The sequence below is a fragment of the Plectropomus leopardus genome, chromosome 15, assembly GCF_026936395.1.
Source record: "Plectropomus leopardus strain MGB_pleo_1.0 chromosome 15, ASM2693639v1, whole genome shotgun sequence".
In the NCBI taxonomy this organism is placed as follows: domain Eukaryota; kingdom Metazoa; phylum Chordata; class Actinopteri; order Perciformes; family Serranidae; genus Plectropomus; species Plectropomus leopardus.
The window spans coordinates 25,372,554-25,391,407 of NC_142190.1; the positions used below are offsets into that span (position 1 = coordinate 25,372,554).

General features: G+C 41.2%; 2 protein-coding genes across 5 annotated transcripts in view; one reads left to right on the plus strand and one right to left on the minus strand.

Annotated features, from left to right (window-relative positions):
• stk36 (serine/threonine kinase 36 (fused homolog, Drosophila)) overlaps positions 1–18,389 on the minus strand; it is a 31,525-nt gene extending 13,136 nt beyond the window's left edge. For 2 of the 4 annotated variants that reach the window (XR_015778955.1, XM_088088630.1), the window contains exons 1-20: positions 17,872–18,389; positions 17,641–17,781; positions 16,680–16,757; positions 16,454–16,584; positions 16,116–16,365; positions 15,011–15,104; positions 14,736–14,920; positions 14,486–14,649; positions 14,292–14,397; positions 13,981–14,112; positions 13,724–13,900; positions 13,549–13,640; positions 13,360–13,423; positions 12,588–12,698; positions 12,419–12,493; positions 12,209–12,320; positions 11,997–12,123; positions 11,716–11,896; positions 10,579–11,511; positions 10,124–10,215 (exon numbers count right to left, since the gene is read on the minus strand). Coding sequence is in view for 3 of the 4 variants with exons in the window: in XM_088088630.1 (XP_087944756.1) it covers positions 10,124–10,215; positions 10,579–11,511; positions 11,716–11,896; positions 11,997–12,123; positions 12,209–12,320; positions 12,419–12,493; positions 12,588–12,698; positions 13,360–13,423; positions 13,549–13,640; positions 13,724–13,900; positions 13,981–14,112; positions 14,292–14,397; positions 14,486–14,649; positions 14,736–14,920; positions 15,011–15,104; positions 16,116–16,365; positions 16,454–16,584; positions 16,680–16,757; positions 17,641–17,781; positions 17,872–17,955 (3,329 nt within the window). In the remaining variant the exon portion in view is untranslated. Of the gene's footprint in view, positions 1–9,057; positions 10,216–10,578; positions 11,512–11,715; positions 11,897–11,996; positions 12,124–12,208; positions 12,321–12,418; positions 12,494–12,587; positions 12,699–13,359; positions 13,424–13,548; positions 13,641–13,723; positions 13,901–13,980; positions 14,113–14,291; positions 14,398–14,485; positions 14,650–14,735; positions 14,921–15,010; positions 15,105–16,115; positions 16,366–16,453; positions 16,585–16,679; positions 16,758–17,640; positions 17,782–17,871 lie in introns of those variants that run through there. The other 2 variants (XM_088088631.1, XM_088088632.1) reach the window with 2 other exon arrangements.
• atf5a (activating transcription factor 5a) lies at positions 3,908–8,948 on the plus strand. Its single transcript, XM_042499232.2, has 4 exons — positions 3,908–4,150; positions 5,104–5,352; positions 5,667–6,855; positions 6,953–8,948. The coding sequence occupies exons 2-4, from the start codon at positions 5,211–5,213 to the stop codon at positions 7,137–7,139; spliced, it is 1,518 nt and encodes a 505-aa protein (XP_042355166.2). The 5' UTR covers positions 3,908–4,150; positions 5,104–5,210; the 3' UTR covers positions 7,140–8,948.
• Positions 18,390–18,854: the final 465 nt, after the last annotated feature.

The following is an 18,854-nucleotide window of genomic DNA, read 5'->3' on the forward strand; positions in this document are numbered from 1 at the left end:
CTCGCCTCATACACAATATTCAGACAATGAATTGGGCTTCAAATGATGGACAGCCTCGACTCGCTGTGGAAAACTGAAATAAAAATCTCAGATATATCTAAACAAGTCAAGTTTGATCTGAAAGCTTTCCCTTGACTCAACGGTTACATTTTGTTGTGATGTTTCAACAACATTTTATGAAATCCACATTTTCCGCTGGATTATCAAAAGCAGTAAGTAGAATTTAAGCTATTTAGCTGCATATTCAACACATTCTCCCAAATACTGACAAAGGAAATGCTAATGAGACAACAGGTAAACGCAGCAACGCTATCATGAGCAGCACTTTGGATTTCTCTCATGATGCGCAAACAGGCGGCCCTCAGTGGACCAATTAATACAGACAGAGAGAGCAGTCAGCGATTTCCTGGGAGACCCTCTAACTTCACCAGCGACTACTATCTCAATCTGGTCTCCATTACAACCACATTTATCTAGATTGCATCAGGTCGCCCTTCCACAAATTTCTCAAAGATCCACTCATGATAGCTACCGCACACTGGGCATTTTGCTGAATAGCTCCTCTGTAACAGGGCTGTCCCTTTAAATGACTCAGATTAACACAGATGGACTTGCATTTGTCAGAGCACATTCTGTAGATTAACCCTTTGAAAACTGGATCAACATTGCATTGCATTCAGATGCTTTTTGCAAATATTGAAACCTTTGAACCCTTGGAAGGAGACTGGTTTGATTTTTTTTTCTTTACAAGAAAAAAATAGCCTTTTTTAAGCTAGGGTAACATTTCCAGAGCATAATTATGAATTAGTTATTTTACAGAAATATATATATATATATATATATATATATATATATATATATATATATATATATATATATATATATATATATATATATATATAGTTTTCATTTGATTTTAGCAAATTTTCAGGTCATTTTATTATTCTTGGTTTTCAGGTCATCGTTATTATTTTTTGTTTGTTTTTAACTTGTTAACTTGTTTGATTATTTTTTTTTCTGATTTTCAGGTAATTTTCATGTGCTTTTAAAAAAAAAAAATTATTATTTCTTACTTAATTCTGCGTCATTTTATCTTAAGTTGGTCAATGCCTTCTACCAATGTTTTTGAAAGAACACCAACACCACAAATCACACCAATCTGCCCAGGTTTAATAGGGTTAACTCTGTTCAAAGGGCATGTGTTCCTTTGTGTGGAAGCAACTCCTCTCCAGCTCCTCTGGATAATGTGATTATGTGCGATCAATTCAACTTAGATGTTTCCCGATTTCCACTCAATAAACAGACGTGCTGCCCAGTGGACAAATCTATTAGTGTCCCAACAATATGCAAATTCAGCAGAACTGGAAATAAGCCTATTGGTTTTGACAAAACGATAATGTCACAGAGATGCAACTCAGCAAATGAGATGGAGGAATGGTTGAACAAGGAGGGGTGCAAAAACAGAGGTGAGGTGGAAAGAAAACAGCAGGTATGGAGAGAGAGAGAGAGAGAGAGAGAGAGAGAGAGAGAGAGAGAGAGAGATGCAAATCCCATGGCAACAGCAACCAGAAAACAAGTCTAAAATAGGGGGCAGTGTCCGCTATTACTATAGCAACAGGAGAACAGCACATTCACTCAGCTTCGGGATTTGCTGAAAGGAGAAAAACAAAGCTTTATTTCTCACATAATTGTAATTGACAGTCATTACTAGCAAATGAACTGGGTTCCACAGGCTGTGTCTCACTAAATTAGCCACACAAATAAGGATTCTCAAAGTGCATTATGGTAACAGTCAACAAGAAAAGGTGAATAATCTATCCTCCTCCACCAACTCTGTGTCATTTCATCAAACAATGTCCCAGTGAAACTGGTATTAATATGAGCCGACAGCTATTGATTAAATTAGTCAGACAGAAAGAAATTATAAGTAATTGCAAAATAATTACACAAATAGACTGCATGCCCATGATGGCAACATGGATTCCAATTAAAGACAGTCACTATCTATTGAGTCTCACAATAAATGACACACTCTCTCATTAAATTTGCTCAACTGTATAATCAGTCAGGCGCTTGATTACCACAAGCTGTTTGCTAAATGTGCCACACAAAAAGCTTTTCTCAGCTCTAAAAACTGCACCACTGAAATCCACACCCGGTTTGTTTACCTGAAACATGTGCACAGTCTGCACTGCAGAAAAAAAGACAACAACACAGTGATGCTCTGCCTTGCCTACCACCGACCAATCAGATTTCACATGCAGCCAGATGCGACCAATGAGAGAGCGGCAGTCTGAGCACGCGCAGCCAATCGCTCTGAGCGTGGACCACTGATGCAACGGCGATGCAACAGAGTCCTCGCTGAACAACAAAGTGCGTTGTGAATCAAATAGTCCCCCGTCAAAACAATGCCACATAGTAATGTACAGTCTGTAAACTGCGTGTGTGTGTTTAAGAGCTGCGTTCACGTAAATCAAGCCTATCAGCAGGTGGACAGTCATTTAAAGGAGCGCTGTACGCCGTTTACGGTGCTGCCCCCGCTTCCCCGGTGCTATCTCAACCACGGGTTAAAGGATAAACAATGACAAGGTGTAACGCGTTACTAAACGTCATTACTTTTCGGACTACTACTGATATACAAATACTGTAACGAGTCAGAACCACATGTTTCAATTTCACTGCCAAATTCCCACTTTCATTAAACTATTCCGTCCGAAGTGGTATTTGTCCTTTTTAAAGAAAAAAAACAAAAAACAAAAACGCGACGCTGAAGTTAGTTTCCGATTCGTCCCATGCGATTCCGCCGTTAAAGGAGAGTTACGTGAAAAATAACTTACATTGTTTAGTGACTTTACTCAAACATAGAGTAAAGATTTCACATATCTGAAACAGTGTTTAAATCATCTTTAGCCTCTCTGGGATAATTTAGTCCAGATTTGACCTGTCTAGGTATAGTGGTTTTTCATTTGGACCAGGTCCAATGTGGACCACATGTGAAAAAAAATAGTGAAATCTACCATTATATGTTTTCACACATAGAACATGGGTTTCCCAAATCTGAAACTGTGTTTTAAATTATATTTAAGATCTCTGTGATAATCTACTTCAGGTTTGACTTGTGTAAGGATAGTGGGGGTTTTTATGAGCGTGTGTTTTGTTTTGCAATGTGGTCCATATGTGAAATAGCAGTAGTTTACAATTTTTGGTGTTTTCACAAATAGACTGCAAGTTTCAAAAATCTGAAACTGCATTTAAGATAACATTTGTCCTCTGTGGGATTATCTAGTCCAGATTTGACTTTTATAAGGTCTAATGTGGTTAACATGAGGAAAAAAGCAGTGAAATCTTCCTTTTGCTTTTTCACAAGTATAAAAAAGATTTTGTAAATGTCAAAGTGGGTTTCGAAAAGTGTCGAGGGTTTTCCTTGAATGTCTAACATGCTGTCACAACAGTAAACAGCCACTAAGCAATGTTAAATACTTTACCCTTAAATCTCCCCGTAATTGCTGAAGCGGAAACCTCGAATCGAAAGCTAACTTCAGCATTGTTTAAAAAAAAGACTTGAGATTTTGTGGCTACGCTGAGATAAACATAGCTCTCCATGAACAATTAACTAATGTAAACTATTAACTTTTTGTTACATTCGACGCCTTTCTAGTTCATTTTTTCACTTTAATTTCCTTTACACTTACCGCTTGCAACGTTTTTCACCATTTCAGGCTGAATTAGAGCAAAAATTGAAAGAAATTACAACTAATGGTAAATTACTACATTACTTTTGAAGCAAACATCAGGGAGTAACTGTACTTTTTTTTTTTTTTTCCGGAGCCCGGCGGTGAGTTTGTGGGACGTCCTTCAGTGGCACGCGGAGGGCGGGGGCGGAGGGATCTACACTGAGCAGCACGGTCTGTGCCGGTGACGCAGTCGGTTGCTAGGTGTGAATGAACTGATGCTTTCTCACAATTAAGCAGCCCCTCAGTTTACAGGTCGACCACAACAAAGCAACAACTCGTCCTTTTTGCGCCGTCCCGGATATTCCGAGCTAAAATGGCTCTTTAAACTCGTGAAGTAGTCGGACCCTAAGAGAATTCGTGCTTTGCTTTAGCAACGCACCCCCAAGTGCTCTACCTTTTTCTTCTGCAAGAATGGAGTAAGTACAACTCTCTACTCGCTATTCATACAGCTGTGTCAAGTTTGTTTTTGTGTTGTTTTTGGTGTATTTTCTCGTTTGTTTCAAGTATATACAGTTGAGAGGAGCAGAGTGGTGTGTAGGCTGGCGTTTTTACTTTACACAATATCTTCTGTTTTGACATATTCATATGGACTATTTTCTTAAATATTTAATGCTTCCTAAATGGCGTCCTCTCTAGGGTTCAGAGTGTTTTGGGTTGCTTCTTAACAATGAGTGGAAGGGTTAATAGCTGTTTTTCTATGTGATATTATATTTTATGTACATGTATAGTCTGCAGCCTTTGTTCTGTACATTGGAGATACAGTATCCCGTTTGGGTCACTTTTACTTGCGTGTCTTGCCAGGTTTCCATGTAGATACTACATTAGTGTCACTTAAACTGCTTAAGTGGTCAAACAGAGGTGATTGATTTTGAAGGAACATGGGATTGGAGGCGGCTGATCTGCATTAATCCGATTTAATGATCAGGGTGTCTCTCACTCAGAGAGTTACTCCAGTGCTTCTTGACAACAGTTGGGCTGTTGACAGCGTCACTGGGTCCCACGTGTTTTGAGACGTCAAGTGCATTTTGCTTTGAGGGAGTTCAAAGCTCAAAGGACACAGCAATTATTTGTGTGTCACTGAATGATGGTTGGTTTTTGAAATATTTTTTTTTAAATTCAGTTTTTAAAAAAAAAATGGTATTTGCTATAAATGTGCATGTTTGGGAGAGTTAATTTTGCTCAAAATTCTGTGATTCTTACATGATGATCTGCAGGTGATTTCTTCCATCAGTGCTCCATCAACAGACTGAGACATGTTCGGAAACTTGCTGAGGGCATCGGGAGTGATATTCCTGATTCCCACTCGACTGGCTAAGTTGTATCTTTTCAAGCAGCATGTTTCTGATTCCTGTGTCTGTTTACCCTCCAGGTTTCATTATGCTCACCCAGCCCTGCTCTCTGTGGCCCATCTGTCAGACCCTGCTCGCTCACAGCATATGCTTGGACTTGGACTGAATCAAAGCGCCAACAGACAATATGATGGCAACATCAGCTCCTGTTTGGAAGACTCTTCGTGTCTGCCCGGCAGACCCCCTCGCTCTCTCTCACCCACAGGCTAACCACAGCCAATCACAGGGGTGCAGGGGGGAGGTGTCAGAGGAGAGTCAGCACTTAATTGGTGAGTTGCAGCGAGTACGCTTTTTTATATTTTTCCCCATTTCAGGTGGGCTCGGCACTGCAGCACATTCGTCCTTCTTGAACAGTAAGTAAAAAACTAGCTACGCCTAATGTGTTGATATGCTGCAACTATATTTTGGAAAAATCTTGCTTTGCATTTACTGTTGTCGATCAGATTATGCCTTTAGAAAACTGCTGCGTGCAACGTTGGATGACTGATATTTTTCTTACGTTTGCATGAACGTTGTTTTTTAGCTGCAACATTTTACTCCAGCAACAAATGTAACGATTGCAATTTTTTTCTCTCCTTAATAGGTGATGGTCTCACTGACTGGATGACGGAAGAAGTGGATTTCTCCTCGTACCTCCCAAACCCTCCTTCCCCTCCCTCCTCCACCAATGCCTCCCTTCCCCCTTCACCCCTTCAGAATGATATCCAGGTGCCCTCTGACTTGGAGGTCATGACCTCTCTGCTGCAAGAGGAACTCGCCCAACTAGAGGACTACTTCCTGTCTGAACCACTGCCAGAGAAAGGGCCGAGGCTGGGAAAATGCGACAGGGGTCCACTGCCGGCGGGTCCTCAGCCGTTCAGTCAGCTGCCATACGCATCATACTCGACATCCAACCAATCGGAATCCAGCCCCCTCCTTGTTACCCTGGCAACCGGAGAACTGGACCTGCTGAGTATCTGTGGCGGGCCCATTGGGCGATCCAAAATTCCAAGACACGCCCCGTACAGCTGCAGTCGCCCCAGTGGGTGTGTTAGAAAAAGAGTTCCTGATGGTGTGAGGTTCAGTGAAGGCTACGATAACAGTTTGTTGAGTTCCAAAGGAAGTAACTCAGGTAACTCGGCGGTGACCCTGACCAGTAACTATGGCTGTGTAGAGGACGAGCAGTTGGTGGGGAAGAGCTACTGTCTGGGCAGTGCAGTCGAGGTCAGAAGATGCGCCGTTCTACCAAAAGAAGAGAAAAATTGCTGCTTCAGCCAAGATGTCATAGGTGGTGCAAAAGTTGTTGGTGGTGGATTTGGCTTTGGCGGATCACTTGAGGTCCCGCACAAGAAAGAGGATCTGCTGATGTATAGCATGAGGGAGGTCAGCGGAGGCACTGGTACCAACGAGGTGCTGAATAGTATCAAAGCTAGTGTGGAGGTGACAAAAGCTACCGTTTCTTGGAAAACAGAGAGCAGTGAAGGTTGTTATCTCCCAACGACGCCGCAGTCTGAGGCCTATCATAGCTTCTTAGGTAACATCAACGAACAGGTGAAATCAGAAGGTCTACAGATCGCGCAGCATGATTTACACTGTAATTTCCTGGAAGATCAGGGCCCAGAGTGTCTTTTAATGGCTAGGGAGAGTTTGAACTTAGAGTCTGCAGGTCACAGGCAAGCATGCAGGTTGAAGGAAGACCACTGTGCTTTGAAATACGAAGAGGACCTCATTCCAGCCGAGGGCGGCGAGCGCAAACAGAAGAAGAGAGATCAGAACAAAACTGCCGCTCACAGGTAAACATTAGTTTCTGCTTGATGAAGTTTTACTCATGACATCATTTCACGCGTGAAGGTCTGCATTTAATCTTTGTTGGGTTTTCTTTAAATGCAGGTATCGCCAGCGAAAAAGGGCGGAGCTAGATTCTTTGGAGGAACAGTTGCATTGCCTTGAAGGGAGAAACCGGGAGCTCCGGGACAAGGCAGAGTCCGTAGAACGTGAAATCCAGTATGTCAAAGACCTGCTGATTGAAGTTTACAAGGCCCGTAGCCAAAGGCTCAAGCAGGACACAACAGCGTAACATCAACTCCTGCAAGTACACTCACAGAGGGCGTAACAGGGAAAATTTGGTGTCTTTAAGATTGTCCAGAATTGAATGTTCAATTTTTTTTTTCATGACGGGCGGGGTAAATGCATGCTTTGCTAATGTGAATTATTTTTTACATTTTAAATCAACACTCTATCCAATGCTTCCATTGCTTTCGCACTCGAATCACTTGAGCCTGCACTGTGGCATTGCAATGCTTTAAATGACAATCATTTTAATAGATCTCGCACTGCGCTGATCTACTAATTGAAATACAGTTATTTCTGAAAAAGTAATGTTGTTCATTATGCAGGTTTAATATTTTTAACAGCCTTATATTGGAATTGATGTCAGCAATAGAGCTTCGTGTTTTATTTACAATTACTGTATCACCCTTTTTCAATAGTTGAAGGCGTCAAATATGTTTTTAGTGTCAACATGTGAAATTGCATCATTTCATTTTAAACACATCTTTTAAACCAAATACTTTTTGATATTAATTTCTCGCCTCCCTTGAACAGCAAATGTAATTTCGATTCCTAATTTCAAGAACGGCTGGTGTACAAAAGAGCAAAAAAAAGTTTCGTCATCAGCTTTAGCAGAAATGTAACAATTTTAGAAGTTTAATAAATTTACTATTTTTTGGGGGAAAAGGCGTTTCATTGTCAGGTTTACTGCAGCCCCAAATATTCATCAGTGAAAGGGATGTGGATGGTTTGAGAATGCAATTTTATGTTTTTCGTTTTTCTGAAGGTCAAACATCTACTTGTTATTCTGCTTTGTTAGAAGCATTTCTTTGTCTGATGCATTTACATTTGCTTTTTCCCCTGATACTTGCATTATTTTCAGTGTAACGAATCGCCTGTTTTTTGCAGCAATGAATAATGTCCAAATTATAAAGTATGAGACCAAAAGATTATCATTGATACTGTTTTGAAGGTGGGAACTGACATTTTATTGTGTTTGTGACAGTTTCAAAATGTTTCTTCTATTGCATATTGCAAAATTATACAATCTATTTTGCAGCTCAGGATATGCAATTTATCCTCAAGTCCTCCTGTGGATGGCAGGAGACTTGTCCTTCATTTTACATGATAATAAATTTCACTGCTATTGACATACAGGTTTTCCTGATGTAAGACAAAAAAGGTTTTCATGATGTACAAATATTGTAACTAGTGGCGTTTTAGCAGCCTCCTTCTGCATGTTTTTCCATAAATGAAGTAGAAATTGTAGGATTTGAGAAATAAGTCGAGGATTCTTCCTCTAAAGTGCTTGTTAAGGCAATAAGTTTTATAGGCCTCTGGCTGATCTGCACTAATTTGTAACAACTTTTGTATGTTCAGGGAGTGGAGTGTGTTATCCTTTTCTTTGTAGAAAATTAAGTAAAAAAAATATCATTAGGTTATTTGTTCAGGCTTTTGCAGTGCTAGCTTTGGTGTACGAGGATACTGTGTAAGTTCTTTTAAAACCTGATTTGTTGCTAAGCAAATAACCACTACTGTTACTGTTAAATATGCCTATACGGGGGATAGATTTTTTTCTATGCATATTTATTTTAAGACAATCTTGGATATGAGCGCTGGAGTTATTAACATGTTTATTTATTCGGTTCTTGGCAAGAAATTCATGTCACACTGTTTGACTCTCCTGCGGTGTACTATCAACTCCGATTGTTAAAACCAAAAATATGTGACAGCACATTATGATGCTTTTCAGTTTCAAGTTTAATTTAATCATATTCCATTTGTGTGACGTCAACTGTTTTTTTCCTTTGAAAAAATAAAGTGTGTCATCAACTCAGTCCGTTGTGATTTTTTCAAGATTTTTGTCCGACTTGGGGGATTTAGTGTAAATTATTTTTAATTTCATATTAATCTAAAAATATGTTGTTTGAACTAGAAAACGTGTAGTGCCTTATATTGCTCCTTATGCAATAAATCTTTTTAGCAAAGCGATGTCCAAACCTGCAGGGCCCGATGGACGCCGGCACGCGCTGCTTTTCCCTCCGAGCTCGCGGCCCGTTCACACACTTTTCACACGCTCTCACTGAGGCGAATTATAGTTTTTATCGTCGTCATTATTGAGCCGTTCTTGCGTAGATATTCAGCAAAAATTAAGAAAAATGAAAAGGAGATGAAAAATTAATTCAACGTCCGACAATTGCTTGTTTTGGTATTTTCATAATCTCGCAGTGCCCGTTTAATAAATCAAGTCAATTTTATTTTTAAAGCCAAAAAAAAAAAAATTACAATTTTACCCAAATACGGTTTAAAATCCGTGCAGCACAAAACACACTCTATCCTGAGACGGTCAATTCGGGTAAGAAAACACAAGCCCTATAAGTACATTTAAAAGAATAACGTGCGCAGTTTTTAAAGGGAGTCAGCACAGGCTCACGGAGTCCGTTTACATCTGTAGACGGTACACCTAAACACACGCAAAATATCGACTGAAATAATCACAACCTGGCAGCTGTGACAGCAGACAAACAATTCTGATGCAAAAGTTTTGTTTTTTTATACCCCACCCATATGTTGCTCATATAACGACTATATTAGATTCAGCTCTTATTGTGGAGGTCAAAAAAAGCTCTTTTCTAATTCAAAGGAAAATCACCATCATTTGTGTAGAATTTCGATTAGTTTCATTGTTTTTTTCTTATAAAAATTTGAGCATACACTAGCATTAACTGAAACATCAGTTGACAGTAATAACAGTTTATATCAACACACAGCTAGTGTTTCTCCTTTACGAAAAGTTAGGCCTGCTTTTTATTTGACCCATCTTTATTCTATGTGTTAAGTTCACTTTTAAATAAAAAAAACACTTATAATAATATAAAAAGGCATATGATCACTGTCTGTAGTCCTTTACCACACTGCTTCAGACAGGAGGAAGACGTATTAAAATAAGGAAGGAGAATTAATTACACATGGCATTAAATCCATCATTCCTGGTGAAGTGGTCTCACTTACAGCTGTCTGATGAGTTGCTGATAGTCACACTGTGAAGGTGCGTGTTGTGAAGCCTCAAGAAGTTTCTTACTGGCATCAAGGGACCTCAGCACCTTCAAATGAATGCAAAAGAAAGTGAGTACCTTCAAAATATTTGTTTAAAGTGCTGACACATGCACAGAGGTGAGACTGATTGAGGCAAAATACCTGACTACCCAAGTAAAGATTATGCTGTGAACTACAACCACTAAACACGTTTATATAAAGGATTTAATGAGCTCAAGGCAAACCTACCAACAGTTTTAAGGAGCTAAGCCTTAAAGACATTCTAAGAAAATAATGTGAATTGTTTTCTTACACCAATAAACTAAAAACTCTTATGATTAAATTCAAACGAAGGTCTATCTATCCAAATTTGAAAAACAGTAACAAACTCATTGAAATGTCAAAATCTGCCCTCCTGTAACCTGCATTACCTGACGGATCGCGTCTTGCTCGCTGTACAGGCACAGGGTTGCTATGGCAGCTTGTCTCACTGCATTCTGGGAATCCGTGCACGCTGCTCTCAAAAGTAAGCCAGACACGTCTTCCTCCAACAACAAGGACACAGCTCCATCAACATTTACCAGGTTTCCCAGGGCTGCACAACAGTGACGCCGTGTGAGGGCGTCGGGGTCACTGATCAAAGTCGCCAGCATGGCCGTTGACCTCATGGCCTCCTTTACCCACCTGCACCCCTCCTCATCGTCCACTTCCTGTTCTGCTATAGTACACAAATCTCCTGCTGCCTCCCTTTGTGAACACGTGGGTTTATTTTGTCGCTTCCCTTTGCCCCACCCTGTAGTGTCACTGCCCTTTCCATTGGACCTACCCGTTTTAAACCCTGCCCCCGCTGCAATATGCCCCAACCAGTTCCCGACTGCCCTGCAAGCTATTCGGCGGACCAGCATGTGGGAGTCATGAAGACAGTCTATCATACTTTTGAAAATGTCAGGTTGCAGCATGTGTAGTGTAGGAGGCCTGAACGGATCCAAATTCCCCAAAAGTCTGCATGTGGCAGCCCTGATCTGGTCATAAGAGTGAGTCAGCGCCTGGTGCAGCGCTGACGCCTCCAGGTGAAGCTGAAGGCGGGCAGGCTTTGGGGAACAACGGGCTACTTGTGACAGCAGAGTTAAGAGCTCCGCAGCAGAATCCCACAGCACATCCAGCTGCAGCAAGTCAGAGAGCAGAGAGCTGGCAGTTCTGCTCAGCCGAGTCTGGTGCTTGGAGGCAGCGTCCTCGGGTGGTCCGAAAAAACCACAAGCAGCTTTTGCGAGGCGGGAAACAGAGCGCGCAGGGTCACACAGGAGCAAACGGCTCAGCAGGGAGAGAGGCAGCTCTAACAGCAGAGGGGGGGTAGTTTGAATTACCTGCCAAAGCACGAAAAAAACAAAATCACCCAGACAAGTCGTCACAGATCAAACAGCCGACAACAAACAAGACGAAAGTTCAGAGGCATTAAGATGTACAGTAGTGTGTGGCTGATGAGAGCCCTTTGCAAGAGTTAGCCTATGTTGCATCAGAGAATTATGTTTGTTAGCGAGGTCTTTATTGGAGCATGGGAAGGCCCTCACCTGCAGGAGGCTCGCAGCAATACCACAACTGTCATACAAGTGTAAAATCGTGGACATGGTGTGTGCAGGCAGGTCCAGGGCAAACGGAAAGCACAACAAGTGGCAGCTCAACACGGACAGGCTGTCATAACTCACATCCACCTCAAGTCTCCCAGGACTGCTTTCAGCAAACAAAGGAAGACTGTAGGGTATAACAGATGTTATTGTCAGCTCCAGGCGTCATAGCTGTGCTGCTCTAAGACTGGTGGTACAAATGAAAGTTAACAAATCTAAACACCAACCAGTCAGTGCCCAGCAGCTGGCCGAGAGTGGAAACACATTTTGATTCAGGGTCAGAAAACAGAGGAATGCACGAATATGGATCCTTGGTGAAGATAAACAGCGCAGTAGACAGAAAGGAATGCAGCCCTGAGGTAAAAAGAAAATGAAAAAAATGAGTAGACACTTAATGTGTTTTTAAATATTAAGGGCCTTACGTGACACGTATATTTACCATTTTCTGAACAAAAGTCTGGTGATGTCTTTGCCAGTGAAGTGCCAATTTTTTTCCATAGATCCAGAAACATTACGGGATCCAAACATGAGGATCCGGAGCTGTTTTCATGCTGTTAAAAGACAGAAATGAAGACATTGCAGGTTTATCTCTGGAGTCCAATCATCAAAAAAAAAATAAATTTTTTAACACATTTTAGTTTAAGTTGACCTCAGAGAGTGTGTCGTGGAGCAAAGACAGGAGGCCGTCACAGAGTCCCCAGCCAGGAGGAAGAGGGAGTTGGGGCTGATGAAGCACAGGAGACAATGATGGATCACTTTAAACTTGCAAAAAGTGTAAAATTATTGCACATTGCATTACTTTAAAACAGATTCAGTACCTCGTGTGAGTCCAAACGCAGGTTTTTCAGCAAGGAGATTAGATTGTTGACGTCGACATGAACATCAACATCATGTTGTGTTAACAGAGACAAGAGAGAGGCAGCCAGAGGCTAAAGAAGAGATCACAAAATCAATCATGTTACACAACTGGCAGGCTATATAAACATAAACCAATTACCAGAGTCGCTCTTTATGTACACATACTAACTTAAATAGCCCCCTTTACACTGCCTGTTCAAGGCGGCAATATCACACCTCGCTGTTCTGAGTAAAAATTAAAATCGTGGAATTGGGAGACAGATTTATTTGTTTTGAGCCGGCAACAGGAGGTGGTAACATTGCAGCAATGGTGTCTGTATAAAAGGGACAGGCAGCAGGACAGGACCATGGCCAGGATGGGTGTGACATTTTGACACTGTCTTATGTGTGGAGTTATGTGGAGTTAGCGGCTAACTTAGATGTTAGAACAACATCCTTAAATGCCTGTAAATTACAAAAACAAATTGATTGTTATTGCCATGTTATGCAATTGTTATTGTTTAGAAAGGGCTGCCAACGCACATATGTCACACTAGAGGCCAACTTTGTTGTGTTAAACATCACGCCCGTCATGCCTCTTTTGATTCTGCAGTGACTGCATGCTATCTAAAATTACAAACTGGATAGGCATGATGCCGCAGTTGTTTGGGTCTGTGTAAAAATTCAAAGGCGCTGTAGAGACTGGACTTTGTTGCGGCCTTATAGCACCATTTCTGTGTAAGGAGTACTTACTGCCAAAGGAATGAGGTCTGCTTGACTGAGTATTGTGACAAAAGGTTTGGTGAACTCTTCCAGTCTGCAGTAAGAAAACAGATGATGAGTTGCAATAGTTGAGGGATATGTGATTGTCACTCACTTGTACACATACAGCAGTCAACAAATCAAAAAATCTGCTTCTGTAAAAAAAAGGAAAAATCAAACCTGTGTTCTTCTTCCACAGAGTGACAGTGTTTCTCCCAGTAGACCATGAGCACAACAATCATTTCTGCAAGTGTTTGCACACGCCATGGCTGCTGAGGAAATACAATAGTGGAAAGAAGTCAGTGATACTGGTGCAGGAATAATGCAATGCTGACTGCGATTCCTGAGCATTAACCTTGATGGAATCTGAGTTTTCTACAGCATCACAGACAGCATCAAAGAGGACATGGGGTAGTCCAAGTTCATGACCAATTTGGTTTGACTTCTCGTGGTCAGAGATCAGAATCAGGTTGCTTATGACCCTCAGAGGTAGGTGAATCTGCCACATTTCTGTAACAACGCCACCTGATAACTGAACAAACAAAAAAAGAGACTAAATGCAAATTTGTTTCCAAAAAGAATCAATTGATGCCACATTGAAAACTGTATTACCAGAGTTTTAAATGCCAGGATCTTGGATTTAAGTTGAGATATTACGGCACTGTGGTTAAATTGTTCTTTCTGTTGCCCGCTTGGATCTGAATCTTCGGCCAGTTTCTCCCAGTAATCCTCACTGTCAACATCCTAAAAGAACAAGAAATTATTAACATTTTTGGTAAAAATGTTCCTTTAAGATAACAGTTTCTTAATTATCAAGACCCATTTGGGACTGGAAGAGAATATATAATCTATATTATGAAATTAGAGATATTTTATAAATACAGACTGTCTTTTTATCAGTAGAAAAAGCAGCTGGCACTGACCTGCTTTTGCAGTGCGGTCTGATTGTCCTCATTGCATCTCTGCACTAGTCGCGGTCCGACCTCTACAGAGGGGAACTCCTGTTCATAGTCCCTGCTGATCTGACCCCTGCAGAGGAGATGCACATAATGGTGAACACACACCTCAGTCTGTTTTGGTAGTATAATGCATCTTTATTCTGAACTTCAATAAACACCTGTGTTTGGCTTTTACGCCAGCTTGATTCTGGATGCTTTGACTGGCAGCTGTCATGACTGATTGACCCGAGGTAACAGAGACATCAGCAGAGCGAGGCTTGGCTCTCAGGGATGCTGCTGCCGTTGCAGAGTTGGCCCTTTCATTTCCCACTCCATCCTTTTTCTGTTCATGGACAGCGAACAGCTTAAAGCTCCTCAGTAAATTTCCAGGCGACTAATTTGAGAATGAAAAATCCATTTGTGACTCACTTTCGCGCTGTCGCTGCCGACTGGTTTCCCTCTGTTACTGTTCGTCTGTTCCCTGGCCTTTCGCAACAATCTGCTCCCTCCAGGAGTCTGCACCGTCTTTTCTGCCACTTGCTGAAGTTTCAGTGCCATCATGTCTGGGCTGGGTGTGACTGTCAGAGGGCTGAAAAGGCCTGTGTCTGACAGCACTGTACCAACACATTAACATGAGAAAAACACTGTTAAAACCAGACATATAAGAGTAGTGTTGTGCATATTTGGAAAAGTTTAAACATCACCTAAAACACCATCAGCAACAAAGGGATGGTGCAGGAGGTCTGGCCACGACAACCTCTTCTGAGGGTCTTTGGTCAGCAAACCTTTCAGGAAATTCTTAAAGGCAAATATCAGATAAGCACTGTGATTAAGGCAATATTTTCTGTTTCTCATACATGAAATTGAAATATAAATTACAGCCTCCCTCCCTTGTATGCCTCTGTGAACCAGTCAAATTGCAGATACAGTTTACATCCACGTCTGTGAAAACACATGGACGTTTCACACACATTTCCATCCCACGGCGCAGAAGATCGATGCAATCACCACACCTTCAAGGTGGGCACCCAAGATTAGAGTCACACGTTGTGTGAGGTCACAGTGACCTTTGACCTTCAATGACCAAATGTTATTTAGTTCATTCTTGAGTGCGAGTGGAAATTTGTGCCAAATTTGAGGAAAATCCCTCAAGGCCTACTTAAGATGTTGCGTTCAAGAGAATGAGACAGAAGTAAGGTCACAGTGACCTTGTCGTTTGTCCAACAAATTCCAACCAGTTCATCATTGAGTCCAAGTGGGTGATTGTGCCAAATTTGAGGAAATTCCCTCAGGGCAGTCTTGAGATATCACGTTCACGACAATGGGACAGATGGTCAGACAAACAACCCAAAAACATACTGCCCTCCAGCATGACTAACTCCAGCAGTGAGGCATAAAAAAGCTCCTAATGTCTTGTCTGCCCTTTACCAGGCGTGTGATTTGTTATTTTTGGCAAACGTGAAGGTTTTCCCCCTGAAGTGCAGTTTACCTTATGACTGACACTGAAACGTAACTAACAAAAAAAAAGAAATAAAAATTATATATTTGACTATTTTTATGCCAAGAAAGTAGGAGAGGAGGGCAGGCTATTTTAGAATTTGTTTTTCAGGGATCTGGTCAAAATCATCTGAACTGGGCTGGGGGTGTAAGGGTGGTACTGTGACCCAAAACCACAATCTAAAATCTCTGCAATGGTCCTGCCCTTAAGCACAACTTTAGGTCGCCTTGATGAGACCTTGAAAAAAATAATAAGGCTGACAGTTTTCACTGTTCAATTCCATCTTTATGCAGACTGTAGCTGTACTGTACCGTGCAGGAGTCGCTCATGGTGTCTGGCCATTTGACATGGTCCCTCACGATAAGCTGCACCAGGTGGAAGATGGAGTTAGTGTAGAACGGAGGCGCCCCCGTGTGGAGTTCATAGAGTATGCATCCCAGAGACCAGAGATCAGCAGTGTGGTCATACGGCTTCTCCTCCACCAGCTCAGGGGACATGTAAAGCGGTGTTCCCTTGATAGAAGTCAGCACCAAGGTGGAGACGCTCATGGCTCTGGCAAACCTGCAGCAAGATTGCATCACATGTAGTTTTTCTTTGAGGAAATTATCGACACGGCTACTGTTCTTTAAAATAATGAACATCTACTTACCCAAAGTCACACAGTTTCACCACTCCACTTTTCCCCAACAGAATATTTTGTGGTTTCATGTCACGATGAAGAATGCGATGGGAGTGTAAATAATACAGGGCTGAGACCAGCTGGCAGGCGATCTCACGGACCTTGAAAGAAGGAATGAAAGAGAATATGTTGATCATGAGAAACCATGATAAATCTGATGATGTCTGTCATGACTCTGTGCACTGAAAATGAATACCTGGCTCTCTGGTAAATGCCCATCATCCTCAAGAATCTGGAACAACTGACCCTCTGCGTACTCTGTTACAACCACAACCTGTTAGAAACATATTATTATAAAGTCAAATGCAAAGATGATAGACAGGGGTGTAGCACAAAATTCTAGGCCCTATGCATAAGTAGTCTCTGTAGGACCCCACCCTTTTGCTCTTGATCCATGTCTCTGTCATGCTTCCTTTGATTTTTGTTTTCTTTCATCCTTTTCATCCTTTTTCCTTTCTCTGACTAAGCATGACAGTGTACGTTGGCATCACTCAGCTTTAGCTGCGTTAGGAGAGGAATCCTAGTGCTGGGACAGACTAAACCATTTTGCACCGTTAAGAGGTGAGAGGGACCTTTTTTTAAAATACAAAGTTAAGTCTTTTAACCCTTTAATACCTGGATCAACATCTGTTTTCTTGTGAAGTGTTCTGACGCCTTTTGCCAGTATTTAAATATAGAGATACAGGGAAAAAGGCAATCAGCAACTTGGCATGAAATGTCCCATACATTGCAAAAAACGTGACAAAAAAAAGATCTAACACTTATCTAACACTTAAAATGCCAAATGACTAGGGAAAAAATATTAAGAAAACTATATGAACAATTATTATAATAACATATTCAATACTACACTACAGGAAAAAAAATATTTCTGTTAATATTTATTATTTCATTCTAACACTTTTTTCATTCAGTCACTCTCTGTTTTGATATATAACTATTTTTTACTTCTCTTTTTTGTGTGCTAATTTGTGGTAATTTTCTTGCTAGTTTATGGGATATTTCTAGTTGAGCTGCTTGTTGCCAATATGCTTAAGTTTCAAAAGCTTAAGACAATTCCTTCAGACAATTTTAATTTAGTCATGGCACTATTACCTAAAAATAAAAAAACTGCAAACAACATTCTGTGTCTTTTAAGCAGGCGATAATAAACATACCTCAGTCTCAGTCTCAAAGCTGTCAAAGAGTTGAACAATATTAGGATGTTGAAGATCTCTCATAATCTCTATCTCCCGCTTGAGACTCCGGAGCTCCTTTTCAGAGCGACCCACCTTCGGCATGAACTTAAGAGCCACCACCTGATGAACACAGACACATGCGAGCTGAAACTTTGTGGCTAAACAAAGCAATAACACGACTATCAAACCTTTCAAACCAAAGCTACCTACCTGGCCGGTAAATCTTTTCCTTCCCTTGTAAACTCGACCAAACGAGCCCTCTCCCACAAGCTCCAAAACATGATACGAGTTCATGTCGACGGTGACCGGCAGGAGGCTAACGGTACAACGGTACAACGGACACCAACTCAACGCCGAGAAGTTAACTGTTAGGTCAGTAAACAAGCGGCTTTTGTTTTGTTTTTCAATTACTTAAGTGCAAACACAGTATATTTCTATACTCGTGTTCAGAAGTTTTAACTCTACAAGTTAAAACTTTTTGCTAACAGTCTAGTTGAGATGCTAATGTTGACATATAAGCGACTCCTGCTGAGAGTCTCTACTTTTTAGATACACAAATGTAAGCGCTCGAGAGCAAGTCCAACTGCCGTTTCACAAAAGTAACAAAAGATACGCTAAAGTTTGACTTGCGACACACATGTTTTCACTATATGTAAGCTATATAGGTACATCTCTTATTCTTTGAAACGAACCGCTATTTTTTTGTAAATCTATTTCCATTAATGTAAAAGTCAAAACTGGCTTTTCTGTGGACAACCCAGAAGCAGGGGTCCTTAGCCTAGCAACCGCAGTTGCGTGCCTGACAACTGGGCTGAAAAGGGGCAACAAAACAGGCGGAGAGGGAGAGTGGCCTCATCTGAAAAACGGAGAACATTAAAACACGAAATGATGCCTATGCTCCCAAAACGCTGGTTGAACCACCTTCATGCACATATAAAGGCAGCTTAAACTGATTTCTCTGTAAACGTGTGTGCCCTCTGTCCCCTCCTTGTCTCTCAGACTTAGCCTACATCACCTGTCGGGGTTTCAATCGGCACCTGTGATGGCGGAAGCCCAATATTCAGAGGCTTTACTTTACTAAATCTCTTTTAAAACAAAAAGTTCAAGGTTTCAAACAGGTTTCAAAACATCCTGCCAAAGGACTATAGTTGAAAATAATCCTGTTGGCAAACACTGACCCATTTACAGACATT

Excerpts from the sequence above, each read along its gene's own strand:
- atf5a (XM_042499232.2), top strand. The coding sequence starts at position 5,211 with ATGATGGCAACATCAGCTCCTGTTTGGAAGACTCTTCGTGTCTGCCCG. Across the intron at positions 5,353-5,666 it reads GGAGAGTCAGCACTTAATTG|GTGATGGTCTCACTGACTGG; the intron begins GTGAGTTGCAGC and ends TCTCCTTAATAG. Across the intron at positions 6,856-6,952 it reads AACAAAACTGCCGCTCACAG|GTATCGCCAGCGAAAAAGGG; the intron begins GTAAACATTAGT and ends CTTTAAATGCAG.